The 27908-nt window shown below is 47.1% G+C and overlaps 7 protein-coding genes across 8 annotated transcripts; 4 read left to right on the forward strand and 3 right to left on the reverse strand.

Moving 5' to 3' along the window:
* The first annotated feature begins 1357 nt into the window (after nt 1-1357).
* Nucleotides 1358-4127, forward strand: LOC120955214 (cuticle protein CP14.6-like). The gene is made up of 2 exons (XM_040375843.2): nt 1358-1525; nt 3091-4127. Exons 1-2 carry the CDS (start codon nt 1517-1519, stop codon nt 3475-3477), a joined length of 396 nt encoding a protein of 131 aa, XP_040231777.1. The 5' UTR covers nt 1358-1516; the 3' UTR covers nt 3478-4127.
* A 7254-nt stretch (nt 4128-11381) lies between these two features.
* LOC120957853 (cell division cycle protein 23 homolog) lies at nt 11382-13476 on the forward strand. The gene is made up of 2 exons (XM_040380265.2): nt 11382-12614; nt 12688-13476. The coding sequence occupies exons 1-2, from the start codon at nt 11501-11503 to the stop codon at nt 13446-13448; spliced, it is 1875 nt and encodes a 624-aa protein (XP_040236199.2). The 5' UTR covers nt 11382-11500; the 3' UTR covers nt 13449-13476.
* Nucleotides 13477-13571: 95 nt separating this feature from the next.
* Nucleotides 13572-15810, forward strand: LOC120957854 (CBY1-interacting BAR domain-containing protein 1-A). 2 transcript variants are annotated; one of them, XM_040380269.2, is made up of 4 exons: nt 13574-14368; nt 14490-14522; nt 14594-14869; nt 14942-15810. In XM_040380269.2, exons 1-4 carry the CDS (start codon nt 13703-13705, stop codon nt 15143-15145), a joined length of 1179 nt encoding a protein of 392 aa, XP_040236203.2. In that variant the 5' UTR covers nt 13574-13702; the 3' UTR covers nt 15146-15810. The 2 variants fall into 2 exon arrangements, with proteins under 2 accessions (XP_049464711.1, XP_040236203.2); XM_049608754.1 differs by lacking the exon at nt 14490-14522 and having other exon boundaries at nt 13572-14368.
* On the reverse strand, nt 15577-16557 carry LOC120957855 (heat shock factor-binding protein 1). The gene is made up of 2 exons (XM_040380270.2): nt 16259-16557; nt 15577-16180 (listed from the first exon to the last, which is right to left on the reverse strand). Exons 1-2 carry the CDS (start codon nt 16355-16357, stop codon nt 16025-16027), a joined length of 255 nt encoding a protein of 84 aa, XP_040236204.1. The 5' UTR covers nt 16358-16557; the 3' UTR covers nt 15577-16024.
* A 210-nt stretch (nt 16558-16767) lies between these two features.
* On the reverse strand, nt 16768-18727 carry LOC120955964 (growth hormone-inducible transmembrane protein-like). The gene is made up of 4 exons (XM_040377248.2): nt 18533-18727; nt 17822-18300; nt 17284-17753; nt 16768-17217 (listed from the first exon to the last, which is right to left on the reverse strand). The coding sequence occupies exons 2-4, from the start codon at nt 18290-18292 to the stop codon at nt 17130-17132; spliced, it is 1029 nt and encodes a 342-aa protein (XP_040233182.2). The 5' UTR covers nt 18293-18300; nt 18533-18727; the 3' UTR covers nt 16768-17129.
* Nucleotides 18728-19051: 324 nt separating this feature from the next.
* On the forward strand, nt 19052-22884 carry LOC120955963 (uncharacterized). The gene is made up of 8 exons (XM_040377247.2): nt 19052-19619; nt 19720-19919; nt 20049-20247; nt 20361-20459; nt 20527-20663; nt 20727-21736; nt 21805-22435; nt 22521-22884. The coding sequence occupies exons 1-8, from the start codon at nt 19440-19442 to the stop codon at nt 22735-22737; spliced, it is 2673 nt and encodes an 890-aa protein (XP_040233181.2). The 5' UTR covers nt 19052-19439; the 3' UTR covers nt 22738-22884.
* LOC120955965 (mediator of RNA polymerase II transcription subunit 15) lies at nt 22777-26568 on the reverse strand. Its single transcript, XM_049608518.1, has 3 exons — nt 26314-26568; nt 26070-26209; nt 22777-25928 (listed from the first exon to the last, which is right to left on the reverse strand). Exons 1-3 carry the CDS (start codon nt 26370-26372, stop codon nt 22972-22974), a joined length of 3156 nt encoding a protein of 1051 aa, XP_049464475.1. The 5' UTR covers nt 26373-26568; the 3' UTR covers nt 22777-22971.
* Between the last annotated feature and the right edge of the window lie 1340 nt (nt 26569-27908).

The following is a 27908-nucleotide window of genomic DNA, read 5'->3' on the forward strand; positions in this document are numbered from 1 at the left end:
CATCGGTTACCCTTGTTTTTCGTCTCGATCGTCTCTTTGGAGTGCAATTAGAACGACATTTGCGGGTGGTATGCGATAAGTTTTGTTTGCTTTTCATACAAAGCAAGCTCGGTTCAGTTTCTCCCACCGTGTTGCGGGGGCCTCTAGAGAGAGGGGTCTCTAGGGGGCCCCTTCTTACACCTCCTCCATGCAATGCGTAACCTCTGAATGGGATTTTCGATCTAATCTACTGACCACCGGGGCTTCGAAACCTTGAAAACTGCCTCCAGCCACCATTCAAATGACGATCGCGTCACACTTTGCGCAGAAGTGACCTTTCTGTGGGGTGTTTTATTTGAAAACCTCTGCACTCCCGCCCCATTCTGCGCCCCATAGGGGGCCACTGTTTTCCGGGAGCGTTGTGCAAATAAAGAGCAGAAGATGTTGGGAATCGAGATGATGTCCACGGTGGTGTGACACATGTCGGTTTGGCAAGCTCCGAAATTGCCCCGCCGCAATGCTCCGCATGTCCATGCTGAATGGCGTGTGATTTCTCATTAATGTTACACCTAGCTGTAGTACTTCGCTTACGTAAGGTAGTGAGCCCGGCTTAAGACGGGTCCGGTTCGGCATGGGTCATCTAATTAAAGTTCTTACCTTTTTTCGCTCAAACTATCCTTAGTCTTTAGCTCGGGGTAGTGTAGTACCGCCTATCACCATCGACACTGGCAAGCTTTTACAAGTGCAAGTTGGTGTTTGGTTGAAGAGGGGATATCGCCTAGCCCCAACCATCGCAAACTTTTGCCAGCATCTCTACTATTCCGTGTGGGGGATGATGACTCTTCCACCCTTAACTCACGGAGCCACCCGACCAGCGTTCGATGGGACGTCGAACAAGAAATATTATGATCCCCTGCTCCTGGCCTTTAGATACTGCGGAAAATCCCTCGATTGCACTACTATCGGCAAGTGTGATTGGTTGCCAGAGGGAGGTTACTGGGCCGCCAGGTATCGATGCTCCTTGCAGACGAGCCGACGAGTGCATCACGCCGTACAGCGGGTGTGCAGCTGCACTCCACAGAGAGCACTTGTGTGTGAACGGGTTTGTGGATCCAGCGCGAGTGGGGATTGGCAGAATCATCTACAACCCTCACCAGGAACGCAAAGAACCTATACATGTGTATAGATGTGTGTGTGGGGAGGGATTAGATGGCGCGTAGTCTAGCGCCGCATTTAATAATAATCATATACTTTTTTTTTGTTCGTGCCTACTCTCGCTCTCGCACGATCGAGCTTACAAAGCAAACCGACTGTGCAGAGTGTCTTCAGGAAGGGAGGCCTGGGAAATTGAACGACACAGTGTCGAGTATAAATTCGCACCGGGTGACCCATCATCAGTATCATACCTCAGCCAAGCATCCAGTGCACAGCATCGCAGCATCAGCACCACAGCGTTCCACAGTGCAGGATAACAGTTTGCAAGGAGCAGTTTTTTTTATAATTCACCAGTGAAACTTAAACCATACAGAATATAATCATGAAATTCGTAAGTGTTTTTTAGCGAGGGGTGCAAACGAAATTAGTGGGGTGGTCGGGAAGTGGGGTTGGTGGGAAGTGTGCAGTGTGGACGAAAATTCGAAGAAGCCTGTCGTGTTTTGTGGTCAGGAATTTATAAGGACATTGAATGTTTTGAAAGTGTGAAGAGTGTCCCCGAAGTGAATAGGAACACACATCACAAACTTCAACGGAAGTGTTTAGAAGTGTTATATACTTTAAACATTGTCTCAAAGTTGTGAAAAAGTAAAAAAACTTCTAACATCCTGGAACAAAGGAGTTTAAAGCCTTGGGCTCACTAATCTCTGAAGCTCACATCAATACCGATAGCCAGTCGTTGAAGATGTTATTCCGGATGGGAATAAGTCTGTTTCGAACCGTGTACTAGTCGGTGGGACTATCTGCTTGTCGTCCAGCCTGGTACAACAAATCTACAATTTTCGGCTCAAATAGAAATTTGCACATGAAATGTTGAACTACTTTCTCATTGTTCTCATTAACGTACAGTCTCATTCGTACTCTAAGCCTCTCAAAGTCTTGGAAATTTTAAAATATATATTTTGATATCAAAATAAAGTTTGAGTTTAATCAAACTTTTTAACCATTTTTTATATTTCAAAGTAATGCATTAGCACAAAACTTTTCAACATTATAGCAATTATATTCTGTTGAAGTTTTATATAACTATAAATTATAGTATTATATAATTATATATTTATTATAGAGCGGCGGAACAAAAATTCCATTTCTCTTTTAATTAAAAGACACGTTTCGTATCGTGCGCTTGCGATCGACTCATTTCACGATTTGCACTCTCGGTTACTAGCCAATAAAATATAATAGCCCATTTATTGAGGTCACTAATGACAGTAAGCTCCCAGAAGGAGGTTGCTGTGTATCGGGAGGCTGAGCCGATTCCTGCCAACATAATCCACCCGTGCAAATTAGCTGCAATTGAAGCGAGCCACCATCGCCAGGAGTAATCCATCTTTGCTCCGATCCGATTGTCCTGGCGGGCGATTTGCATTAGTCAAGCACCCTATTTTTGTAGCTATTAATCGTTCAATTACTGCCAACTGCACTCATCTTGCGCTCGGCTCGTAAACCATGCGCTGGATCGATCGATCGTTCGATCGTACGATTGCCGTACGCAAAGAAAAGTGGCAAACAACCGCTCCTAACGATACTGGCGAGCGACCGACCCCTAGTAGCTGGGACTGAATTTGCATTGCGTACTGGTCTACAACTCCCCCGATGACGATTGACATTCGCGGATGCGGTAAACGGCGATACCTCTAAATCAGTGCCACCATTATCTGACACATCAAATCTGCCAATTTATTGTGTATGGAAATTGCGCAAAGAAGCTCCGCCATGGTAGATGCGGGTCTGAAGGATGGGTATAGTGTGTGTGGGTGTGTGGCATGTGTAGCTTTAGAACCGATCCGATGCATTGCAACAATGAAATGATCGCATTCCCGGAGGGTGCCATAAAGCTTACCATCGATCAAATCACGGTTCCACTAATCAGCGTACCGCTGGCGTGTTTCTCCACAGGTCGTACTGCTCGTTGCCGCACTGGTTGCCGCTACCTCGGCCCAGATTCGTCCGCTGCCCATCCCGCTGCGGAATCCGGGTGTGTACGGTGGTCCCGAGGCGAGCGCTGTTATCCTGAACCAGGTGTACGAACCGAACCCGGACGGCTCGTACGTCTACAGCTACGAGACGAGCAACGGCATCCGGGCCGATCAGCGCGGCTTCCTGAAGAACCCGGGCACGCCCGGCGAGGCACAGGTGATGCAGGGCTCGTACTCCTACACCGGACCGGACGGTGTCGTCTACACCATCAACTACATTGCCGACGAGAACGGATACCGTGCCGAGGGTGCGCACATCCCATCCGCCCCACGGTACAACCCGCGCTATCCCGGCCAGTACCAATAGACGCTCCCAGTAAGGACCCAGTTGAGGGGACCGGAGGGTGACAAAGCGCGCAAGATCTGCGGGGTCTGTGATATTTATTAGCTAAAAGATCGAGCTGCTAAAGATCACTCGTACCCTTCGGTTAAAACGCCGTAATGATATGATTGCCCATCCTGTCGCCCAACCTACGAGGACCTGCGTCCTCCCATCTACCCATTTCCATACTGATCGGTCACCCTTCCACCTCACCCGAGCTCCATCCAATAGCCATTAGCCAGCCAGACCCAGCAGCAGCAGCAGCAACCCGTGATTTGTAGTACAATGCTTCTGCTCCGCACGGCTACCACCTTTAAGTCCAACCATGACACTTCGACACCGCGGTAAAGCATCCGCCGTGCCGTGTGCGGATAGTACACGGTGCGACATCGAAGACATTTAGCCCTGCGTGGACGGACGGACCATGATCGCCTAATGATGGTCGGTTCGGACTGTACAAGCACTTTTGTAAAATAACTTTATGCCCATCCCGCTTGACCAGCCGCCTCTGGCTGGGCCAGTATACTCTCTTGTTTATGTATCCATTCGTTTGCTCACGTTGCAGTTGAATATTGTATTACGTACCGATTTTAATAAATCACGCAACAGCCTTCACAAAACAGGCCACACCGAAACCCACCTGACCTCTGTTCTGTTTGGCAAGATGACTAACGAAGAAAGAACTCTTTGCGTCAAAGGTTTAATGAATGTAAGTATTAGATAGTGTGGTTTCTTCTGAATGACTCATTTTGCTAGGGTATTTACCAAGCCCACAAGTGGGTACAGGCAGGCCTTGACCGACATCGGTTGTTGAGCCAAAGAAAAGAAAAAAAAAAAAAGATTTACCTAGCATTCATTATTGTTTAAAACATCTTCAATTTTGTTGACCATCACGAGCATACAGTTGTTGAGAAAATCTTTCCAGGTAGCATATGGATCAATCATCTGATCTGGATCATGCCGCAAACTTGATGATATTATAGACCAGGGGTCTCCAAACTTTTCCCTTCGTGGGTCGCATTGCTGTTGAGAGCCATTTTGGCGTTACCGGAAGCTAACGCGTGATCGTTAAATTTTGTAAGAAAATTCTAATTTACTGTATTATTTTTTATACAAACCTATATTATTTAACCTAGGTTTTTGTATTTAAAACGCAAAATTTAAAATATTCAACATTTGCCGTAGTTTGGAGAATCCTGTAATAGACTATTTGTAATAAGTATTGGAATATACTTAAAACAAATTCTTGACGTCTCTTCCGTTGTTGCTACTTTCTGTCGAATCACTCACAAGTAAACGGTCTATTCTGGCAGACAGATTAAAACCATTATTCATCAGCCCTACATATTCCACATACACTTTAACAAATACTTTAGAGAGGCCAGTGGTACCATGTACTGTGGTAAAGGTGAGATAAAACTGAACTGACTGAAGGAACCCTGCTAGTTGACTTACTATATTGCAATACCAACCAGGCCATCATACAGCTCTTGCTAATTTGATCCGCTTCCATGACTCACTCATTTCTATCAGTCTCCAAACAACTGTTTTACGTGTTTCGTTACGCTGTGGTGAATATGAACCTGCTGGAATGAAGCACAAAATTAACGTGATACCTTTATGTCCAGGTGCTAAAACTCACCCAGCTGTGTGATTGCTAAAAAATAACGCACCACGGCTGCAACGCAGGCCCACCAATCAATCGAACGAACCAAACCGGTAACATTCTGTATGTGATGCGAGACGAGCTCACCAGGTGATCTAACGCTTCCCAGCTTTGGCCAGGACTGTGGTTTGTGTTCAATACCGGTTGCTAGTATACCATTTCCGATTCGTGTTGCAACACAGCGCAATCTCGAGGAAGCGATCGACATACGGCTACTACACTAAGCGCTAATTACTACGATAAATAAACCATTAACGAAGCGCTGTAAGCCAAACATTTGTAAGCGATGGAAGATGATGATCAGATTTATCGGAACGAAAGCTTTTGTAAAATTAAATACGCAGAATGAGTGGCTACAATGTTGCATAGGCAAAGAGAACATATGATATAACTACTCAGATACTGATTAGAAGATACAAAGAAGTCGCAACTACGTCTTCGATCTAAAAACGTTTGATGTGATGTGGCATTTGATTCCCTTCCCGAATATCCCATAGTTCTGTGCGTGAATCTGATTTAGATAAGTGCATGTAAAACTCTGTAAGAACTTGTTATACCCGCGAACATTATTGGAGCAGAAGATAACTATACCCACATTAGACGCTTGCATAAGGTTGAAGCTATCTTTAAGAATGATAAAAATCTTCAAATAAATTATGATATATCTTAGTCGACTGGATGATTGCCATACAGTAAAAATAAATAAATATTTACAACAAATAAACTCTAAATGCACACCAGTTCCTAAGCCAAATCTAACAATCTGAGGGATAATTGTTAATTGTATTTTACTAGGTCGTAGTGCCAAGAAAGAGAAGAAAATGCCACCGACGTAATCGAAAGACTCATTTTTTCGCAATTTACTTTCCAGTCCAATTATTATTTTTCCTTATTAGTGCAACAGTATTGTATATAGGTCTATCTTTACGATTAATTAGGTTAGCAATCTGTAACTACTTTTTCATGAATAAGCATCATCCATCCTCTAACATATCGGCTAAACGGCTTCTTCTGGGTCTGCAGTCCTTAGAGGGACGTAGGGAGGTAGCACAAGCATTCTTTGTAGCAAAGTTAATTGAAAGCGAAATTGATGTTCCCGAGCTGCTTCTTAAGATTAATTTGTACCTACAGAGGAGCTCATGATCCATTTACCTCAATGTGTAAAGCTTTCAATAAGTTCTGCTTTTTTGACTTCAATATTACCGTTGCCACGTTAAAATTTTCATGTCTGTATTCAAATATATAACAAGTTTTAATATAGCAAAGGCCCCTGCGCGCGCCACGCAATTATCTTCAATAAATAAATAAATCATACTTAATCTGACAAGTGAGAACTGAACGGAAATGAGCTAAAATCATCCTTTTCATCTTATACGAATTACTGATACGATATAATCGCGTTACGTTATCTAACATTGAAACTACTCGTTACACTAAAATTAAAAAAAAAATCAGACAACTTAAACACAGTACCAACCACTCCAAACATCCCTTTCTCCCACAATGGCACAATATGCTTGTTTACAGCTCTTTATCTCGCTCTTTGTGTACAGTAAATCGCCAGCAAAAAAAAAACAAACAACGAACGAGCTGGAAGCAGCAAAAATATTTACTCATCAACCTGAACCACTTATTTTGCGATTCCGCTGCTGAACTGTTTATGTCGACCTTACCAGCACGTTCTCCAAAATCTCGTGTCACCTCCATTTGCCACTTCCTGCTCTTCCTGCCTCGCCGCTCTCTGTCAGCAACGACCATTTACGGGAAATAGATGGCGCTAATCAGCACGGACCATCAGCCGTGTGTACACTACCGATCAGCAAATGCCGGTGAAAATAAGCTGCACAATGGGTAATGTACTCTGGAAGGCTACTCGGTTGGGTCGACGAAACGGACAACCCCACTGCAGGACGGAGGCCTTACGGTAGTAGTACGTGCTACTAGTTTATAGTTCATAGTAAATGTGTTTTCCTTTACCCGCTGTTATTTGCAGCTGGCTCCACCGAACGCAACAACATAGTATAGATAATTCGGTGCTAATTGGAGCATACGGTTTAATTTACACTATGTGCATTATATGCACCCCAGCTACGCTTCGGCAGGTGCGGGGTGTGTCAATAGGCCGATCGGTTCTATATATAAAAGAGAACCTGTCGTTCGTTTTCATATTCAAAATCCACCGGCTTGACATCAGTGCTGAAAGTGAACATTTTGCTTGAGCTAGTTCGTGATAAACTTTCCTGTTTGCGAAAATGAAAATAGTGAGCAATCTGCTTAAGGCTCTGTGTGCTGTGCTGGCAATGCTGTTACTACTTCCCGTAGAAGTTTTACCATCTCCCGTGCCTCAAAATCCAATCCGAACCATCGATGCCATCGACCAAGGCCCGTTCCAAACCGGACATCGAATTCGGCAGCGAGGACATCACAGGAAGTTCTTCCCAGCACCGCCGGCTATTACTGGATAATAGTAACACCTTTGAGGCCAAATATAGTAACCAATAGGAGCCGGAACCATTTAGTATGTAGAGCCCTTATCGTAAGCGTTGCTGAAACATTCAACCAATAGTTTCGGCCCGAAACTCCACCTTTGGGTTGTGTGCGTGTCTGCGAAATCGATTGAACCATGCTCGTCGTAAATTTGATTAGCACCAATCGCGAGTTTAGCGTAAATTTGATCGAGCACGAAGATCTATATAAACTGAATCATAGCTGTAGTATGCGGTACATTCATTCAAGTCACACGCTTACTAGCGGTCACAGCGTTGGCTCTGCTAAATCGCATTTCCGGTGTGCAACGCAATGCAGCTAAGAAGTGTCCTCGTTCTGCTGGTCCTGCTGTGTGCCCTGTTCGATGCCGTCGCTGGTCAGCGCTCGAACGGTTTCCCAACGTACGACGATCATCCCTCGCCATTTCGGTTTAACAGACCGATCGCTACGAGAAAACCACGGCGTAAGTTCTTCCCAGCACCGCCGGCCATCGTCGGATGAGCAAAATGGAGTTCAAGCGCTACCCATCGCCGAACGAAACAGTGCCTGCCAAAATGTGTGTACAAAAACCAAACCAAGTGATCGTTATAGTATGGCTTCGATTAAGATAACTAACATAAGGATAGCAAAATGGAGGAATCGATCCGGAAGTTGGACATGAAGGTGCAATCAGTAGCTAGCAGCTTAATTGTGTACATAACCATGTAACGTGTTGAAGATGAAATGAGAGTGTATGAACAGCTCAAAATTGCCACTAAACATTGTCCATTTAACTGTACAACTATTTATACCATTGTTATTTAGTTAAGCATGTTTTGATTTGTTTTTGTTAGATAAAAAATATAATAAACCTTTTTTATGTGAAAATAGTTTATTTAATGTGTTTCCATGTTCCAAGTTTAAAACGACGTGCTGATACTAGTTGGCTAATAGTATTATCATAAAACGTGCATCCGAATTCCCTTTCAACCTTCTCACTAAATGCATAATTAATACTGAATTAATACATTGTAGCTATTGACATCCCGGTTACCTCTGTACAGTATCAACAAAGTGGATCTAAAGTACTATACGTCTATTTTATAGATAAACATGTTAACCAAAATGTTACGGTTTGTTTTAATTCTTTTTGTTCTTCTTGGCGCAACAACCGTTGTCAAGGTCTGCATGTCAAGTAGGTTTGGGTTTCAATGACTTATTGATGTTTCAGTGGCTATGGGCAGGGGCGGATTAAGCACTAAGCAAAGTAAGTGGCGGCGTAGCGCCCCGAGGTCTTTAGGGGCCTTGAATAAAGGGATCCACCCCCGCTCACAAGTAAATTAGCTTCTCACGCCTTCTCTAGTTTAGAATTCCTGTTACAATTTCTCGCTCAACACTTCAGAAAGAAAGGCCTACATTCGTCTGACCACTTAGGGCCTCTACTCGTATTAATTCGACACTGGCTATGGGTAGCAGGATAATCAGCCCTACGTATGGGGGCACGGTCCATTCGGGGCTTGAACCTATGACAGGCATGTTTGTTTTATCGATATCTTTATTATTATTGAACTGGGCACCTCCTCCGTGCAATATAAAAGCTTATTCACTCTTAACATCCTATCCTTTGGTTATATTCTCGGGCAACTCACTACATATTCAAAGTATGCATTTCAGTACTTAGCGTATTCATTTACAGATTTTAAGTTCAGAAGTATAGACAGCGTTCCCCCATATGCAGAACGGAATATCTTGCTATGATTGCACCAAAAAGCTGCTGATATGTGATGTGCTTTCTGGGGCGCACCCACGACTCCGATCCGATTCCGACTATTGTTGGCCCGATTCCGACTAGCGTAAAATGAGAACCACTTCTTCCGCCCGGAGTCAGAGTTAGTGATGGGTAAAGTTGGCAAAAATCCGGAGTCGGCTCCGATCCGACTCAGATAATTTCGGAACCGACTCCGGAAGATAGGTCCCCACAGCATTATCCGGAATCGTCCAGAATCGCCCGGATTTGTCCGGAGTCGTTGGGAATCGGATTCATCCGGAATTTTCCGGAGTCATTCGGGGTCGTGCGGATTCGGTTGGAGTCGACCTTCGAAACAATGGCCTGTTTGCGAAGTTCCCACACAAAGTAAAAGTAAAAAAAAACACAACTAAATTAAATGCCTGGTCACAAGCATATTGTACGTCCGGTACAGCCGTCCGGACTCCTGTTGACTCCGACCGACTCCGATTCCGATCGTCTCCGATCGACTCTGGACGACTCCGAATTACTCTGACTCAGGTCGACTCCGACTCAAAACGACTCCAAACGACTCCAAACGACTCCGGATGAGTTCGGACGACTCCAACTCCGAGCGGAACTAGTGGTTTGGATTTTGCCGGAGTCGGAGTCAGAAACAATAGCCGGAGTCGTATCAGAGACGTGGTTGCGTTTCAAAGAGCACATCACTATTCGGAGTCGTTCGAAATCGGAGTCGTCCGGGGTCATCCAGTGTCGTTCGGAGTCCAACGGAATCGGAGTCGGTCGGAGTAACTCCGACTCTGGCCGACACCGTCTCAGGCCGATTCCGGACGACTCTGGACGACTCTGATTCCGGTCGACTTCGGACGAATCTGGACGACTCCGAATGACTCGGGATTTTTGCTAACGTTACCCGTCACTACTACTGATAGCTAAGCCCATTAGTGACTTTTACAGGCCTAGACAGACGCAGACAGTTGTTTGTTCAAACTAAGAGAAGTCAGTTGGAGTAAGCTAATTCTAACTGGATTCTTTTTATGGGGCAATCAACTCTGCCGCCTGCCTTAGCCAAGAAATTAATTTGACTATCGGTGACTTTTATTTGTTTCCGCTTTAGATGTGCTGCGTATAAGACTTTCAATCGGTACAGTACTTGGACCCATGACGGACATCAGAGGCGAATAAAGCCAGTAGGTTCTAAGTCTCTATATTAAAAATTTTAGGAATAACAGGAGGTACATGTATTTATGTGGTAACAGTCGTAGTCATACTACGAGTCCGGCCCATGGACAAGCAGTCAGTTTACCGTCCACTCAGCTTAGCTAAGATGATGGCATCTTCATTTTCACTTTCAAGCTGTTGGTTGCCGCTATGCAGCGTCTAAATACATTTGTTATCTACCATGTTATATGACCAGATTTTATGACTAGTTTGACCTCTTACGGACGATTATTTAGGTAGTGGCATAAGGAAAATACGAATCTTTTGTCTTACCGGAGTGTTTGGTGGTTTGGTGAACTGCACAATAGGTAAAGCATTTAGCCTGCTTCTTACTGTTCATGTACAATCGACTTTCGCTACCATCAAACAGTTCTGTTTCTCGCCTTCAAATTGCAAACAAAAATTGCCAATGAATACATTCTTCGGCCTTCTAACAACCACATTTAGGGGCTCTAAGTTGTGCCATTTTGTAGACACACCATATCACCTGTCTACCAAAATACCCGCCAAAGTTGTTCACACACAACTGTTTTTTTTTCCATTAGGACAGGGTTGTCGAACATACTCTACAAGCGCTCTTGCCTAGAATTGAACAATATTCTCGCCATGGATAGGCTTGCATCTTGTTATTTTCTAAATCAAAATGATATGAGATTTTGGTTCGTTATAAATTAATTCACTGCTTTTACTGCAAATTAAAAAAAAACTAAACTGTGTGTCTAAAATATGTCACACATTTTGACGAACCACACTACCTTTGTGAACTGTCAGCGGTGCTAAATCGTAAACAATGGTTTTGACAGCTTCGGACCGCGCCATAACAACAACTAGAAAAGCTCCAATGCTGTGTTGCCCAAAACTGTTGCCGGCACACCGAAAACGATCGTTATTCATTTGTAGCTCCCAATATGGATCCTCCAGTCGATTTGAAAGTGGTAAAGCAAGACATCCTAGCTGGGATAGTTGAGTGTGAAAAGCGCTGCTTGTTGCAGTGTACCAAATGGCTGGCCGAATTGAACCACGGCCTTGCGGATACACCGGTGGAACTGCGCGGCAACAGCGCCTTCGAAAACGTGCACAGTGGCATCGAGGCGTCCGAGTACGATAGCTACCTGCTGGCAAAAAGCTATTTCCTCGTCCGGGAGTACGACCGGTCCGCTTACTTCACGCGGAACTGCCTTTCGCCGGTGCCGAAGTTTCTCCATCTGTACGCTACGTACATGTCGAAGGAGAAGAAACGGTTAGACAACATGACCGACAGCTCGGTCGTTAGTTCGGTGAGCCACGCGAAGGATTTCGCCGAGCTGTTGAGCATCCTGCGAATGGAACACAGTAAAGACTCGCTTGATGGTTACTGTCTGTATCTGTACGGCGTGATACTGAAGAAGCTGGATCTAAACGATATCGCAGTGCGGGTGTTTGTCGAGGCAATTAATGCCGAACCGACGCTCTGGAGTGCCTGGCTAGAGCTAGCCCCGCTCGTGAACGATAAAAGAATGCTGGAAGGGTTGAAGCTGCCGAACCACTGGATGAAAAGCATTTTCGAGGGGTACACGTACATCGAGCTGTTCCAGAACGACGAGGGAATTAAAATATTTGAGAATCTACAGAAGAACGGCTTCGGAAAGTGTATCTTCATTCCTACGCTGCTCGCGATCGCTTACTCGAACAAACGAGACGTTGACCGGTCTATCGACATCTTCCAGCACCTGCAGAGTGTCGATCCGTACCGGCTGGACAATCTCGACTCGTACTCGAATCTGCTGTTCGTAAAGGATATGAAAACAGAAATGTCCCATCTGGCCCACAAGGTGGTGGAGATCAACAAGTACAGCCCCGAGACGTGCTGCGTGGTGGGCAACTATTACAGCATACGGTCCGATCACTACAAAGCTGTGATGTATTTCCAACGGGCCCTCAAGCTGAACCCGCGCTACCTGTCCGCCTGGACGCTGATGGGGCACGAGTTTATGGAGATGAAAAATACGAACGCGGCTATCCAAAGCTACCGCCAAGCGGTCGGTAAGTATATGGAGCGGGGTGTGATTACTTAGCCAGAACACTTAATGAGGAATGCGCTGTTTCTGTTTCGCAGAGGTTAACAAACGCGACTTTCGCGCGTGGTACGGGCTGGGCCAGGCGTACGAAATACTAAAAATGACCTTCTACAGCCTGTACTACTATAAAGCGGCCCAGCAGCTCCGCCCGTACGATAGCCGCATGCTGGTGGCGCTGGGCGAAACGTACGAAAAGCTGAACAAGGTAGCCGATGCCCTCAAGTGCTACCAGAAAGCGTACAACGTGGGCGATATCGAGGGCGTGGCACTGTACAGTATGGCCAAGCTGTACGAAAAGCAGGGCGAAACCGAAAAAGCCATCCCTGCGTTCTTGAAGTTCTGCTCGGACGAGAAGCTCATCGCCGACAAGGCTTCACTGTGCCACGCGTACATGACGCTCGGCAATTATTACGAAAAAATCGAAGACCTCGACAAAGCGTCGTACTTTGCGTACAAATGCTTGGACTACGAGGAGATGAAGCGGGAAGCCGAATCGTTGCTGAAAAGCATTGCCAACAAGCGTGCACACAAGGCAACGACGTCGGCTGCGACGGCAGCAACAAATCCGTCCGGAGCGGGCAAATCTACCGAGGAGGAAAAACCAACGCCGGAAGGCGTTCCGGCGGAAACGTATGGCGAGGATATGGAGATGGACGAAACGAATCTTTCCAAGCGCATCGAGGTGGCAATGGCGGAGGAGGAGGAGGAGCAGGAAGAAGAGGCAGGAACCAGCGAGCTGGCGGAAAGTTCCGACATGCCCGAGTTCCATATGGAAGATTCGTACGATGTGAATGAATGAAGGAATAAAATATCTCTCTTTTGGGTAATCGATTTAAAATTATATTCGCACGAGAAATTATTGTTACTACACGTTTCCACTGTCCACACACACGCACGTGACAGTTTCATGTTCCAATCATAAGCGAGCTATGCTCGTTGCTAGGCAACAGCACTTTCTCAACAAATCATTTCTCTCAGCAAACCATTACCTTTTTTCGCAGAACAGCAATACACGACTACACAAAGGTAACTAAACTTTAAATCAGCCAGAAAATGCTTCGCAGCGGAAATACCACCACGCTGCTGTGCGATGAGCAGACCAAGTTTATCCTGGAGCGTATCAGCACGGTGGAGAAACATTTCGGCGAGCTGTGCGGTGCGTTTGCCGAATACACGCGCAAGGTAGCCCGGATGCGTGACAAGACGGACGAGCTGGCTCACACCACGCAGGACTACTGCGATACGGAAAAGCTGAATCCCACGCTGACCGGTGCGCTGTCCAGCATGGCCAAGGCCGTCACGCTGCTGGGCGATTTTCACGACGCACGGGTGAAGCGGCTCGAGGCGAAGATTGTTTCCGAGCTGGCACAGTACGAAACGGTCTGCAAGCACTGCAAGGAAGACGTGAAGGAAGCGCTGCTAGTGCGGGACAAAGATTTGGCCAAGCGGAAGCAGCTCGAGCAAAGCAAAAGTCGCAACGGAAGGTTAAAGCGCAACACGAACGATACGGAAATCATCAAATCGAACCTAGAGGTGGAAAAGGCGTTGAAAGAAATCGAGCACCAGGTGGAGCGATTTGAGAAGCAGAAGCTGCACGACCTGAAGGAGCTGCTGCTAAGCTTTGTGCTGATTGAGCTGAAGATGCACACGCAGGCGGTGGAGGTGCTTTCGGCCACGTACCAAGACATCAGCGATATTGACGAGTCGAAGGACTTGCAGGTAAGGACAATTGGAGAGTGTATCTTGCAAATAGTGAGGAATACCGTGTGAAAGGTAAAGGAAAGCATTTATTTAATTTTAAAATACTTACATGCTTCTACAACGTATCTGGAATGGTTAGAGCGTTCACAAGGAATTAAAAAGACAGAATCGGGTAAAAGATAAAAGCATGTGAATGCCACCAAGCATTGCATGTTTATCGTAGCTCCTTTCCTTTACTTCCAGCAATTTAAGAAAATCCTCCAACAAGACACCGTCCCTGATCGTTACTTCCTACAGCGCATCAAAAGCCAGTCCATGGGTGCGCTGAACGCTACCCTTGCTGGGTTTAACACTGGCCGTAAAAATAAAAGCCTCAGCTCAAACTCGCTCAATTCGTCCCAGGAACAAGAGGAACAGGAGATTGCCACAGAATCAAGCGAACAGCAGCGGACGCAGAAAAAGGGTGCCACCGTCTCGAGACGTTCGAACAAAACGTCCATCCAATCAGTGGAATCATTGGTAAATCACAAATCGAAATCAATAATTATCAATGTTAACTGATTTAAAAAATCCTTATCATCTCTTTTGCAGGACACATTGAAGCGTAACTTGTCTTCCGACTCGAGCAGCACTTCCGAGGAAGACGACACCGAGGACAGCGAAACGCTAACGGACGAAAACTCGGACACTCCGATAAAGACGATAAAGGCAGCAGGTGGCTTAAGCGATTATGGGAAAAAGAGCCAGGTTGATTCGTCGTTTAAAATAATCAAGCTTAAAGACTACAATCCGTAGTGCTGACGGCTTTAAGGGACGCATGAGACACGTTCGATTAACAGAGAATTTATCATTCATTACAGCGCAAGAATGGTATCGTTTCGGTTCGCAAGTTTCAATTCGAAAGCTACGGTACGATTAGGATGGACGGTTGCTCTCCGTCGAAGTTACTGGATCGTTACCTAGCAACCAGGCCTGTTGAATCGAATCGAACCGTATTAGAGATAGGGACCGTTATTACTATCTTAAAACGTACCGTATGCTTATGGGTGCGTTGGGTCGGTGAAGGAATTGCACGGTTACTATGGTTTGATGGGATTGCTAACAAACCCAATGTTACTTACGTCCCATTTTTACAATGAGTAATATACCTTCATGTTTAGAATCCACCCCAATTCGTACACGATTCTTTCCAACTACCCTTCCCTCCCAGGCCGTACAGCGGAGAATCGATTTTACTCTTTTATATTATAGATTCGTTCTTAGTGCTTACGTGTGTACACAATCGAAAGTATGCTACCGATGATAGTCCCAAATATGCCTGAACTGTTGTATTCCACCCCGATTGCCGTCGATTAAATCATACTTCTTAAACATATTCTTTTTTTTTTCTTTTGCTGCTCGTTGAAACAAGCCTTACACCAATCTCTTTAACCGATTTACCAGCCTACAGTAAGTTTGGTACATTTTAAGCTTCTTCACTCTTCAACTCTGATAAAAATGAAAACTTCCGCTCCTGTAACTCAAGCGTAAATGCAAGGGGGTGGGTGGGGGGTGTGTGTGTGTGTTTGTGTACGGGTGTATATAGGTATTTAATGCAAAGTGAGTAAAAAGCCCCCGGAATGGCCATGCAATGCCACGGCTTTGCTGTTACGAATGCGGGCAGCGGGCACCGGTCTACTTGTCCTGCCCCTCGACGCCGGCCTGCTGCATCAGATCGGCAATACTCTTTTCAAGGTCATCTATCCTGGTGCCCATATCGTCGATGCGGGAAATGATCTGGTCCGACATCGTCTGGAACTTGTCCTGCACATTCTGCAGCAGGTTTTGCACCTAGTTTGGAGGAAACAGGTTAGCTTATCAGCAACTGTTTTGCAAATGCACACTCTACCACCCTACCACACTACTTACGTATATCGTCAGTTCCTGCATGTTCTTCGGGTCTACGTTGCTGTTCAGCGAGTAGTTCTGCTCGGCATCGCTGTCGATTTCAGACTTTGCATCGGCCATTGCGTCGCTCGGTTCGATCGTCACTGAAGCACACGGGAAAGAAGCAGTTCCGCCAAACGACCGCTCACTGCCGGCTACGATTACTTTCTGAGATGTGAGGATATAATGCTACGATTTGTGGCACGCACGCACGCACGCAACAACACCCAGCCCGTACTTTGCAATCGAATAAACAAACTAACTCGAAGAGAAAAAAAAAACGCTGAAAACTGCATCTTTTGTCTCTTGTTCGCGGAGCTGTCAAATTTGCCATTGACAGTTGCCGGCACGTTGCGCATTTCAGCGTTTCTCAAGCGTTGGCACAAAGTTGTAGCAATTAAAATTGTTTTTTTTTTTCGTTACTGCGATAAGAGGAAAAAGTAAGATTTTTAGTTTGGCTTTACGTTTATTTTATTTTTTAATCAATGCAATTAAACATCCAACCGTTACAATTTATTTACATAATTAAGATGTTTCTTAGAACATATTTCATGAAGTGCTCCAATCCGTGGAAAGCCGAACCATACAAGTTCTTGGACCAATAGAACAAAAAGAGAGTTTTGTATCCACTAGAAATTATGCCACGAAAGTCGGAAACTTTCATGTTGAACTGCTAGCTGAGGGATCTTCTCTAACGGGTGCGTTCTATTTCTCTCTGTGGAAAAAGCACATGTTTTGGGATGTTTTTAGGCTGTCGAATTCATAAGTTATGCACTATTCTTAGCTAAACAAAATACAGCTCCCTATTACAGATAAACCCTAAGCATTAATGCAGACACTGCGCAACACTACTTTACTTGCGACGGTTTCCACCACCGCCGGCCAAAATCGTCAAAATTCGGATGAAAATGTTCAATGTGTCCATGTAGATCGAAATCGCTCTGTAATGAAAACGCGTTCGTTTAGCAATGTGTTCGTTGTGATAAATTTTAGTTCACTATACTTACGAGTTGACTGGATCGAACGGCCGGGGAGCGTAGAGTGGATACATTTCTGCCCGCTTCACAATCTTTTGCGTGTCGTACAGGAGGAAACCGCTGAAAAGCAGCAGACCACCGTACAGCGAAAGAGAGGCAATGCCGGCCCCGAGAGCCGTCGTCGGCGGAAGCCACATCGAAGCTAGCGACGAAGCGAATACCACCCCCAAGCCAATCGCTAGCGGTCCGCCCATGTACAGGAACCTGTCGCTCGGCGCACAGACGGCCACGGTGGAGAGGCCTCCGACGATGCCGGCCGTATACCAGGCGGCGCGTGTCAGGATGGCCCCTCCAACGAAGCACATCGGAGCGATCACGGCACCCAGGATGGCCGAATGGGTCGCCCATGCGAGCTGCTTCGCGCCCAAGCCGGGACTGTACGGAATGGACTGTGCCACCATTCCGGAACCAATCATGAGCGCGAATGTGGCGAGAACGGACTGAAAAGAAATAAACAATTTATTTTAATAAGCTGCTCTCTCCGGCCGTTGGTAGCACTGCAACATACCATCCAACCATTTCTCGATACGAGACTCAGCAGACGGGGCGACCGAAACACGGCCACGGCACTAGCAGCCGAAATTGCGAGCGAACCGCCAAAGTACAGGTACGTGTCCTGTATGCGCTGCTTCACGAACTCGGGCCACAGGTGCGAATTTTCCAGCGTGCTCGTGCCACTGCCCAACCCAAGCCCGTAGAAGCACAGCGCACCGAGGCCGAGGGCGGCACCACCCGCCACCGCTCCCTTGCCGATCGCGTACGCATTCGGACCGGGTGGAGCCATTGCCCGCTCCCGCAACGTCATTCGCTCGGCGCGCGATGTCCAGCTGCTGCTGCCCGGGCTGCTGCCTCCCTTCACATCGCGTGCGTACTGGCGGAACACTGGCTGGAGCTGAGGGCGCTTTGGAACTGTTTGCAGGGCCGATTTGATCAATGCCGACGAGACGAAGGGTCTACCACAGGCCAAACGGGACAGCATCTTCGGAGCTAGGATGGGGGTGAGGAGTAAAAGTAAATGTAGAAAATGCAAAAAACTGTTTCAAGCTTTTGCTCAATTGCCGTGCAGCGTTGTTCTCGGCGTTGCGATAAACTACGATGGCGACGGTGTTTATGATGTTTTGCATCACGGTACACAACAAGGAGCATGATGAAATTTGGTGCAATCATAACAAATGAAAAGCACCGGATTGCACTATTGGCATTTGGCCAACTAACTTACCTTTTTGTTCGAAACAAAGGCGACAGTTTTTCGATGCGCAAAGCTATTGGAATTTCACAATTTCTGTAAAGAAACTTTGTTTAAACTTCGTTTTGTTTTAATTTTCGTATTAGTCGACTGAGCGGACGAGTGACTGACTCAATTCTGGCAAAAGCGCTGCTGTTATGATTGCATATGTTCTTTTTTCCAAAGAAATTTCTCGGGTTTTCAATGACGTTTCGCGAAATTACGAACAATGGTCGTCCCTACCGGACACGATGCATTGTTCGCTAGCGTTCTTGACCGTATAGGCCTACGCCATTTTCAGCAAATTTTCGTTCATCCTCGAAAAAGTAAATTTACGTCTACTATTGGAACAATTTTTTCAGCTTGATTTAATACAAATATCCCTTGATGCCACCAGCGGTTTGATCTAACCATCACATCCTGAGGTGATTTGCTCAAAAAATCTATATTAAATACATCTACTAAACTTAAAATATGTACTACATTAATAAGCAAAATAATGCAGTGATATTTTCATTTTGTTTCACTCACGAGGAACTGTCCAAAAAGGCCGTATTGCTGCAGTGGCATTTTCATTCAGTTAATTAAAAACGCGCACACAAGCATACACACGCTAGATAGCCTGTTTGTGAACAAAAAGGATTGAGGAGCAATGGATTGTGCCGGTTGCAAAGCCAACTACGTTCATTCCGTTGCCATGGCAACCTTCATGGTAACCAGAGTAACTGTGATCTTTTGTGCAGCATCATCGCACGACCGGCCAGGGCTCAGACCGGTGTTGGACAGTTTAGTTGAAAATCTGTAACCGACCTAAACAGGTGTTCTTAGTGCGCTGATTACGCAGGAAGAGATACGGAGACAAATCGTTTGAAAAAAAAACCTTCAAAAACTTTGTGCAACAATGAGCAAACAAAAGGATCGCAAAAAGTCGTTGGAAAAACGGCTTTACCAACTAGGGGCGACGGAGGAAATGCCGTCGCTGGTGCAGCAGACCAGAAAGATTCTGACGCACTTTCCCCATCTACTCTCGCTCGGCTGTTCCTACGATGAGCATCTTTTCCAAACGCTGTACCTTTGTGAGGTTAGTTTCCTAATCCGTTGTACTCGCAGCGGCTAATATTTGTTGTGTCCTGTCCCTCCGCACGTTACATAAACTGCTTGATTTTGTTTTTTTTTTCCAGACCGCCATCAGCAAATGCAGTGTGGCCGAGCGGGCCAACTGCTCCGTGGACGAGGTTTTAATAACTGTGCTGGAAATTATGAAGCTAGCGTGTGTGTGCAAAAAGGTAGTCATATCGTGCCTGCACACATTGCACTCGATCATCCACAATCTGGACCGTAGCGAGGTGATGAGTATGCATGATAAAATAAAAAGCAAGCTGTGAGTACGATGCGTGAAATGGAGGAGGATATAGGAGGAGAAGTAGTAGCACTAGGCTACTACTTTCCATCTTTCGCACCATGGAATGTGTGCGTGGATTTATGTGCTTTTTTTGCTCGTTATTTTCAGTTCCTATCTTAGCCAATTTTTCTGTGAAATGGAACATTTCGCAATAATGCGCGCGGTTGTCAAAATTCTTTATGAATATGTACACAAGTGCGCGAGCGAGGATAGACGTAATGTGTTTTTGGATGTAATGGAAGATTTTACCGACCCATCGCGTAACCTGGGCAGCATAATACACTGGACGCCCGAATCGTTTACGATGGTTAGTACATATGCCTTGCGTGGTTCGCGTGTTACCTATTAACTTTTAATCTTTTAACCCTATTAACTTTTAATCTTTTAAATCGTTTTTTTTGTATCTCCCTTATGCACTAGAATTGTCGTACCTTTTTGAACAATATTCCGGAAAGGAAATATTACTCACTAGCTGCTACTTCGGCTGCAATTGGCAGCAACGCCATATGTCCTTTAGGGGTAATTGTATATCACCGTTGAAATTATCGTTGCCATTTTCGCTAATGGAGAAATACCGTGCTTTCAGGGCAAGAATTTTATTTCATTCGAGTGGAATTCCAATCCAGCAGAACTTTCATTTGAAGCTTCGTTAGCAGAGAATTTGAACAGATCGTTCGAAGCGAGTATTGAGCTAAACGATATTCAAAGTTTAACGATTGTTGAGTAAGCTTTTGATAAAAAAAACGTACGTGACAGGAGTAATATATCAATTTTTTTATAACCTAGGGATTTATATGCACCGCGAGTGGAGTGCTCCTATGAAAAGATCCAAATTACGGATGATTCTATCGTGACGTACGATTTGAATATTAACGCGTTGAACAACGAAGAGCTAGGTGTGTTGGCACAGCTGGTAAAAACTATGATTCATCCAGAAAAACTTGTCTACAAACCTCTGCGCCCGGCCGCCGAGGAAGATGAGGTTTTCATTCGCTGTGAGCAACTTTACAATACGAAGGACATTACGGACAATGGACCGTCGGTGCCGCCAGTGCCGTCACCGTCACTGCCGTCACCGCCACCGCCATCGCCGCAGAAGGAAAACAGTGTTACGGGCGAGGTGATTGCTCGAAACGAAACGCCGGACAGAACTCGGACACCAGAATGTCGGACAGAGCCGGAGATAGAACTGGAGGCTCCAGTTGTGTCGGCAGTTCCGTCGGTGTACAATGGCGTCGCAGATACTTCTAATTTGTCGGAATCAAAGGAATTCGTACCATTAAGGACCGCCAAATGGCCGTTCAAATTGATCGATCTTTCGGACGATCATAAGAAAGCTGCTCCAAACAGTGACCCTTATGACATTGCCCATCTACGCGAAGAAGAACGTGCGCATAAGCGGGCAACAAACAAGAACGTTAAAGGCGCCGGAAAGGCGAATGGATATAGCAAGAAAGCTGAGGAACCGACAAACGGTACCAAGACACAAAGTAAGAAGCGTCCAGCGTACATGAAATCGTCAACCCCGACCAAACGCACCCGCGCAACGGTGATGAAAACAGTTCCCAAAGATTTGGAAGAACTGTCAACAATTTACAGCATAAGCGATGATACCCATTCGGACGCTGATGATAGCGATTTCATAGCCTACGCCATGCTTTCGGGACTTGGTAAAAGCAACCGGAGCAAGAAGCAAGAAAACATGCGTAAACAATCGATGACTGCTGCGCGTAAAATGTCTGGGCGAGCTAGGGACGTGAATGTGAAACAGCCAGCAGCTAATAACACATTGCAACGTTAGTGAACGATGCCTTAGTAAGGGATTTCACACAAAAAGTCTAATTTATTTTGCTTTGTTTTTCAGCCCAAAAAAATCCAACCTCACGTGGTATGAAACCCAACCGCGGGAAAGAAAACACACTGAACAAACAGCCACAGTTGAACGATTCACGAACACAATGTTTAGAAAGCCGAGAAATAAAACATCCCTTGGGAAGGAAACCGGCACAGGAGTCTTCCTATACGAACGGGATGGCAAACTCATTTAGCTTCAATTGTTCCGAGAGAATCGTTGGCAGTGAGCCAACTGCACACAAGTCACCGACTCATTGCTCTTCCATTGTCCCGACGGCGGTTGTTTTGCAAGAAACTGTTGCATCCCCCTTACGTTCGTCGAACAGGAACGGCGACGAAACGATACAGATGGGAATGGAAGTTTATGAAAATCCCGTAAACGCTGACCGGACACCGACGACGACCACGCCGGCGTGCACCACAGTACAGACGATGATCGAATCAAAAGTACAGCCGCTCATCGTAGACCTCCGGCGCTACAACAGTGAACGAATCTGCACAGCATTGAACGAAGCGCAAGCGTTGGAAAACACAAACTGTGAGGAGTACAATGGTATCAAAGAAATATGTGCACGAACGAAAGAGCTGGAAGAGGAGCTTGAGATCCTCTATAGTAAAATGATGGCCATGATAAGAAATAGGTAAGCATCTAATGCCATTAGCCCAACATCGGCTCATTGTACAGAATATGAAGTAAGTGTGTATGTTCTTTATCCTTTTTTGCAGTAATGAAAAGGAAACCCTCAATCAGAAGCGAATGCAAGCTGCACAGCGCGATCAAGAGTTCATTCAGAAGGTTAGAGCCGAGAAGAAGAATTTGCAAACCATCTTCCAGGCGTGCAAAGTTCAGTACGAGCAACAGCACAAGGGCCGAGTGGCGCAGGAGCTATGGAAGGTGATTTACGGACCCGATGCCAGTGTGACGAGCCCCATGTTAAACTAACTAGAAGGTAGTTGTAGTAATATTATTCACTTTGAGCTATTCCGTTTAAGTAATGCACTATCTACTTTACTTTAACCTTTTGTCGATATTAATTTAAAAATGGTTCAATCGGTTATATTACATGCACAATAAATCCGTTTGGCCGCATACACTTGCGTATTCTTGTGGGCGGTAATATAAAATTCACTTCTATTGTGCACTCTCCTGCTCGGCGGTCGGCTTCATTATTTAACATTACATGCCCAGCAGTACGCTCGTGCCGGTGGGTGCTACAATCGTTGGATTCGGCGAGCACGCCTGCCTGACCGACATTTCCCACGTGTCGAGCAGATGCGATAGCGTGAACAGTCCCGGCAGCTTGCAGATGCGCGCCATCAGCGATTTCTGCACCAGTATCAGGAATGGCGTCGCGTTATACTCTTGCTCGATCAGCGAGCAGCTCGGGGCGGTCGATGGGTAGTCCTCCGGAATGGTGACGGCGACCGGCGGCACGCAGGGCAGATTTTTATCGTCCAGCCAGCAGATTAGCTTGATCGTGCGCGTACCGCTGATGGCGCACTGGTCCAGCGATACCTTGAACTTCTGATCCAGCCGAGCGATTTCGCCCTGCAGAATGTGCGGTATTTCCTGCGGTGCAGTGGTGCTGCTGGCGGTGGTGCTGGTAGTAGACGATGCACTTCCAGTCGTAGCGGCCGCTGTCGTGGTGCTGGTGGTGGTGGTAGTCGCACCACCGGTAGTCACTCCGCCACCCGTTCCACCGGCCGCGCCCGTATCGTCCAGCGCCAGTCGGGATTGCTTTGCCGGTGGGGGCAAATTTTTAATGTCCGGCCCGAACAGCGCCTCCAGACAGGGGCGGAAGGTACGCTGCAGGGTGTGGTTGCCCGTGGCAGCCTGCAGACTGCTCGAGACGGCCTCGACCAGCGGGTTGTTCGTTGGCGTTTCGCGGATCGATCCCAGCTGGCTCGTTAGCGCGGCCTCACACTTGTGCAGCGTCTCGAGCGGGATGCGAACGCTCGGATTGCTGAGAATTTCTAGCAACCGTTTCATCTTCGCAATCTTATCGATATCGTCGTTCTCCATCTTTGCGATCATCCGTTTCAGCGGCTCGATGTACTTGGTGAGGGCGCGATACTTCTCCCGGTACAGCTGCTCGTCCTGCGGGTTTAGCGGGCTGGGCACGGCGCCACCCGGCTGGCCGGGCGTGTTTAACGAGCCGCCGGGCGACTGGCCGATCGTGGATCGTTGGGCCACCCCGCCCATGTGCGGGTTGGGCGATGGGATCAGGGCCGGCGAGGGTATCATCTGTCCCGGGTGGGACGGCGGACCGTGCGCTCCCGGCCCGACCGGCGACGGCACGGACGGGGAAGGCGACTGGCGCAGGAAGTTATTGGGCGTCACGCTGCGCACCGCTCCACCACTGCCCGGGTACACGTTTCCGCCCGGCATCATTTCCGGCGGCTTGCGCACCATCGCGTTCGCTCCCATTCCAACGAAGTTGCCCTGCTGGCCCGCTCCCGGTCCGCCGGCACCACCCGCTCCAAGCATCTGGTTCGGACCGGGGCCCATCACACCGCCACCGCCGGCAGGACCCACTACTCCGCCAGGGCCCATCGCTACACCAGGGTTCATTTGATTCGGTCCGGCGCCGGGGCCCATTCCGCCAGCCTGTTGCTGCTGCTGCATGGCTTGCTGTTGCAGCGTAACACCCGGACCTCCGGGACCACCGATCGGTCCCCCAATCGAGCCGACGCCTGGACCAACGCCCGGACCCTGTCCCATTGCATTCAGCAGCACCTGTTGCTGTTGATGCTGCTGCTGCTGCTGCTGCTGGATTTGTGGATGTCCGTGTTGTTGCAGCTGCTGAAGCTGTTGTTGCTGTTGCTGCGGATGCTGCTGGGGATGCTGTCCATGCTGCTGGGCCAGTTGCTGGTGCTGCTGATGCTGCTGATGTTGCTGCATTTGCTGGTGTTGCTGATGCTGTTGCATTTGTTGTTGCTGCAGTTGTGGCTGGTGCTGTTGTTGCTGCTGTTGCTGCTGCTGCTGTTGCATTTGTTGCTGATGCTGTTGCATCTGCTGATGTTGCTGGGGATGCTGCTGCAGGTGTTGCTGCAGCTGTTGGTGCTGCTGATGCTGTTGCTGTTGCTGTTGCTGCTGCTGTTGTTGCTGTTGCTGCACGACTACTTGCTGTTGGACTTGGCCCATGTTCGGACCGGGGCCACCGTGTCCAACGCCACCCTGCACGCCCGCACTCAGCTGGCCCATCTGGCCGGGCCCAAGGCCCATCTGCACCTGGCCCATGCCCTGCTGCTGTAGCTGTTGCTGGCGAACCACCTGATTCGAGGCCATTCCCATTGCCTGCGGATTCATGCCTGCGTTCGCACCAACCATCTGGCCCATTTGGTTGCCGGCGTTCATCGTACCACCAACCGTCCCCATTTGCTGTCCACCCATTGCGTTCTGGTTCTGCAGTTGCGCCTGTATCTGTCCCATCACCATCGGGTTCATCTGGTTTGGCCCGCCGGGGCCTACGCCCATCTGCTGCACGGGTCCGCCCTGTCCTTGGGCAATACCTCCCTGCTGCTGTTGTTGCTGCTGCTGCTGCGGCTGTGACATGCCACCTTGCTGCTGTTGCTGCTGTTGCTGCTGCTGTTGGGCCTGCTGCATCTGGTTGACCTGCATTGCGTTCAGCTGGGCCATCTGCTGCTGCTGGCCGCCCATTCCCACGATTTTGCCACCGCTCATGCCGCCCGGTCCCATCCCCACACCCATCTGCCCCGGCATTCCACCGACCATCCCGGCGCCCGGACCCTGCATCTGGTTCGGGCCACCCATCATGCCACCCATCTGATTGCCCGGCCCCATGCCCACCCGGTTACCCTGCATCGGGCCACCCATGCCACCCATCTGCATCTGCGGGCGCAGCGAGTGCAGCAGATTGGACGCCTGCCCAGCACCGCCCATCTGTCCGCCCATGGGACCGCCCGGTCCTACGCCCATCTGGCCCATCATCTGTGGCCGGGTGCCCTGCGACGCAAGGTTCTGCAACGCATTGATAGGATCGGGCATACCGCTACCGCCACCTCCTCCACCACCGCCCTGCTGGCTGCTGTTGCCTCCACCGTCCTGCTGAGCCTGCTGTGCGGCCGCCGCTGCCGCTGCTGCCGCATTCTGTTGGTTTTTGTGCTTCGTGTCTAAACGGGATAGAGGATGAACAACAGAAAAAGCAAATCCCAATAAGCGGCAACTTCAAAACACCGGCTAGCGTATCCATCCGGTCCCCAAATGACCGCGTGTGTGTGTGTGTGTTCAATCACCCAAGAAATGACACTTACTCATCTCACGTACGTGCAGTATCAGGCGGGCGACAAACCCGAGATACTCATCCTTGTTGCGAGCCTTGTGAAACACATGGTTTTCCATTTCGATGCCATTCTTCGACGATGTCATGCCCGTCTGCTGGATGGCCTCATTGCTACAGCGGAAAGGAGAGGATGGGGAGAAGAAAAAAATCGTTCACGCGAAAGTCCCACCGACACCAATCCGCGCGGTCTACCCCGCACACCGCATCGTACGTACATCTTGTTAACGACGCTCTGGCGAAAGTTGCTCGTCTTCCAGGAGTTGTCCTCGGCCATGATGATGGAGATGGATAGTTGCACACACTCGTCTTCACGTTTCTACGCGATTTAGTTAACGTTCAAATGCACTTAGTTGCTTCTGCAATTCATTTCTTGCCTCCGTGATAAAATTCTACACCGAGAGCGTAAAAGCCCAGACGCACTCTACTGTGTCAAATCGCCAGCACTGCCAGAGCGTGACAGGGAAGGCGCAAGTGGGAAAGAGATGCAGCCACAGAGAAGCCGAAGATTGCCGAAGGAGTAGCTGTCAAAATGTCATGTTCGAAAAGGGGGATATTTTCGAAATAACAAACCAAAATATCAAACTCGTTTATTGGTAAACAAATCGTGCTCGCCGGTACGCAAAAACGGAAAGCAAATACAGGCGGTCCCCGACATACACGGTTAATGGGGACCGAAAACGGCCGCAAAATACCGCGTATCTCGAATTTCCGCGTAAGTCGAATCTCGTGATTTCCTGCTAAAATATCACAAATTTTTGTGTAATTTTGCAAGTAGGGGGCGGTTTTAGTCACTTTATGAATTATTTGATATGATTCTGATTGAAAATAACTGTTTTAAACCTTTTGAAATAGTTTTTCACATTCGATCAAAACGGAAATTATTTGGCAATTTGAAATTGATGTGTCAAATCAGTACAATTTGCTCAAAGAATTGTCAAATTTAGAAAACCGCGTATCTCCGAATCCGCGTATAAGAGGTACCGTGTATCTCGGGGACCGCCTGTAGAGATTTTATCGATTTGATGCAAAATCTGTTTTCTGGTGTAATTGAATTTTTTCAGAGCATTTTATATGAGATTTGACAGATAACGTCGGATGTGTGATTTCGTCGTACGACGGAATAAAAAAATGATTTCGTCGGACGCCGCATCCGATGTTATCTATCAAGCTAATCGTGTGGTGTTTTGTAGGAACAACCTCAATTTATTTTTTTTATAATCGTTAAACTATTCTTGTTAAACATCCAAATAATCGCAATATGAATCGAAAAAGCATTTGACAGCACACGCGATGAAACACAGGCCCTCAGTGGTCGTTCAGTGGATTTGTGGTACTTGGAGCTACTAATTGTTTTTAGGCTAACAGATTAGTTTAGCCATAGGGTAACTGTACCAGTTTTCGGCAGGCTAGTGCAGCAGTTTCACAAAAATTGCTCACACATCAATATTTTTCATTATTTTTCTTGAAAGTGTTGTTATTCTGGTTGATAAACTATCATAGTATGTTACAATATTTTTTATTTGCCGGTTCAAAGTCCTTTTTCATAAATATTCGTGAAAATGCAAACATTGATTTTGCTCCTATTTTCGGCAGTTTGTTCCTATTTTCGGCAGACTGTGTTCCTATTTTCGGCAGCGCGAATACGGGTCAGAAAATGTTTGTATCAACGTGAATATGTACAAAAAAATGTTTAAAGCAATTTAACGATCTTACTTTCCTAAGATTGGTGTTAAAAATCACGTTAATTATTAATTTTATCTTGCTTATTTTGGCCCGTTTTGAAAGCCATTTTGATGCGACGTTTAAACAG

Source organism: Anopheles coluzzii, chromosome 3 (genome assembly GCF_943734685.1).
Source record: "Anopheles coluzzii chromosome 3, AcolN3, whole genome shotgun sequence".
Classification (NCBI taxonomy): domain Eukaryota; kingdom Metazoa; phylum Arthropoda; class Insecta; order Diptera; family Culicidae; genus Anopheles; species Anopheles coluzzii.

Coding starts and splice junctions, on each gene's coding strand:
- LOC120957853 (XM_040380265.2), top strand. CDS start 11,501: ATGGATCCTCCAGTCGATTTGAAAGTGGTAAAGCAAGACATCCTAGCT. Junction 12,615..12,687: donor AAGCTACCGCCAAGCGGTCG/GTAAGTATATGG, acceptor TCTGTTTCGCAG/AGGTTAACAAACGCGACTTT.
- LOC120957854 (XM_040380269.2), top strand. CDS start 13,703: ATGCTTCGCAGCGGAAATACCACCACGCTGCTGTGCGATGAGCAGACC. Junction 14,523..14,593: donor AATTAAAAAGACAGAATCGG/GTAAAAGATAAA, acceptor CTTTACTTCCAG/CAATTTAAGAAAATCCTCCA. Junction 14,870..14,941: donor TCCAATCAGTGGAATCATTG/GTAAATCACAAA, acceptor TCTCTTTTGCAG/GACACATTGAAGCGTAACTT.
- LOC120957855 (XM_040380270.2), bottom strand. CDS start 16,357: ATGGCCGATGCAAAGTCTGAAATCGACAGCGATGCCGAGCAGAACTAC. Junction 16,181..16,258: donor TGCAGGAACTGACGATATAC/GTAAGTAGTGTG, acceptor CCTCCAAACTAG/GTGCAAAACCTGCTGCAGAA.
- LOC120955964 (XM_040377248.2), bottom strand. CDS start 18,292: ATGCTGTCCCGTTTGGCCTGTGGTAGACCCTTCGTCTCGTCGGCATTG. Junction 17,754..17,821: donor TATCGAGAAATGGTTGGATG/GTATGTTGCAGT, acceptor ATTTCTTTTCAG/TCCGTTCTCGCCACATTCGC. Junction 17,218..17,283: donor CCGTTCGATCCAGTCAACTC/GTAAGTATAGTG, acceptor TTTTCATTACAG/AGCGATTTCGATCTACATGG.
- LOC120955963 (XM_040377247.2), top strand. CDS start 19,440: ATGAGCAAACAAAAGGATCGCAAAAAGTCGTTGGAAAAACGGCTTTAC. Junction 20,460..20,526: donor ACGCCATATGTCCTTTAGGG/GTAATTGTATAT, acceptor CCGTGCTTTCAG/GGCAAGAATTTTATTTCATT. Junction 21,737..21,804: donor AGCTAATAACACATTGCAAC/GTTAGTGAACGA, acceptor TTTGTTTTTCAG/CCCAAAAAAATCCAACCTCA.
- LOC120955965 (XM_049608518.1), bottom strand. CDS start 26,372: ATGGCCGAGGACAACTCCTGGAAGACGAGCAACTTTCGCCAGAGCGTC. Junction 26,210..26,313: donor CAGAGCGTCGTTAACAAGAT/GTACGTACGATG, acceptor TTTCCGCTGTAG/CAATGAGGCCATCCAGCAGA. Junction 25,929..26,069: donor ACTGCACGTACGTGAGATGA/GTAAGTGTCATT, acceptor TATCCCGTTTAG/ACACGAAGCACAAAAACCAA.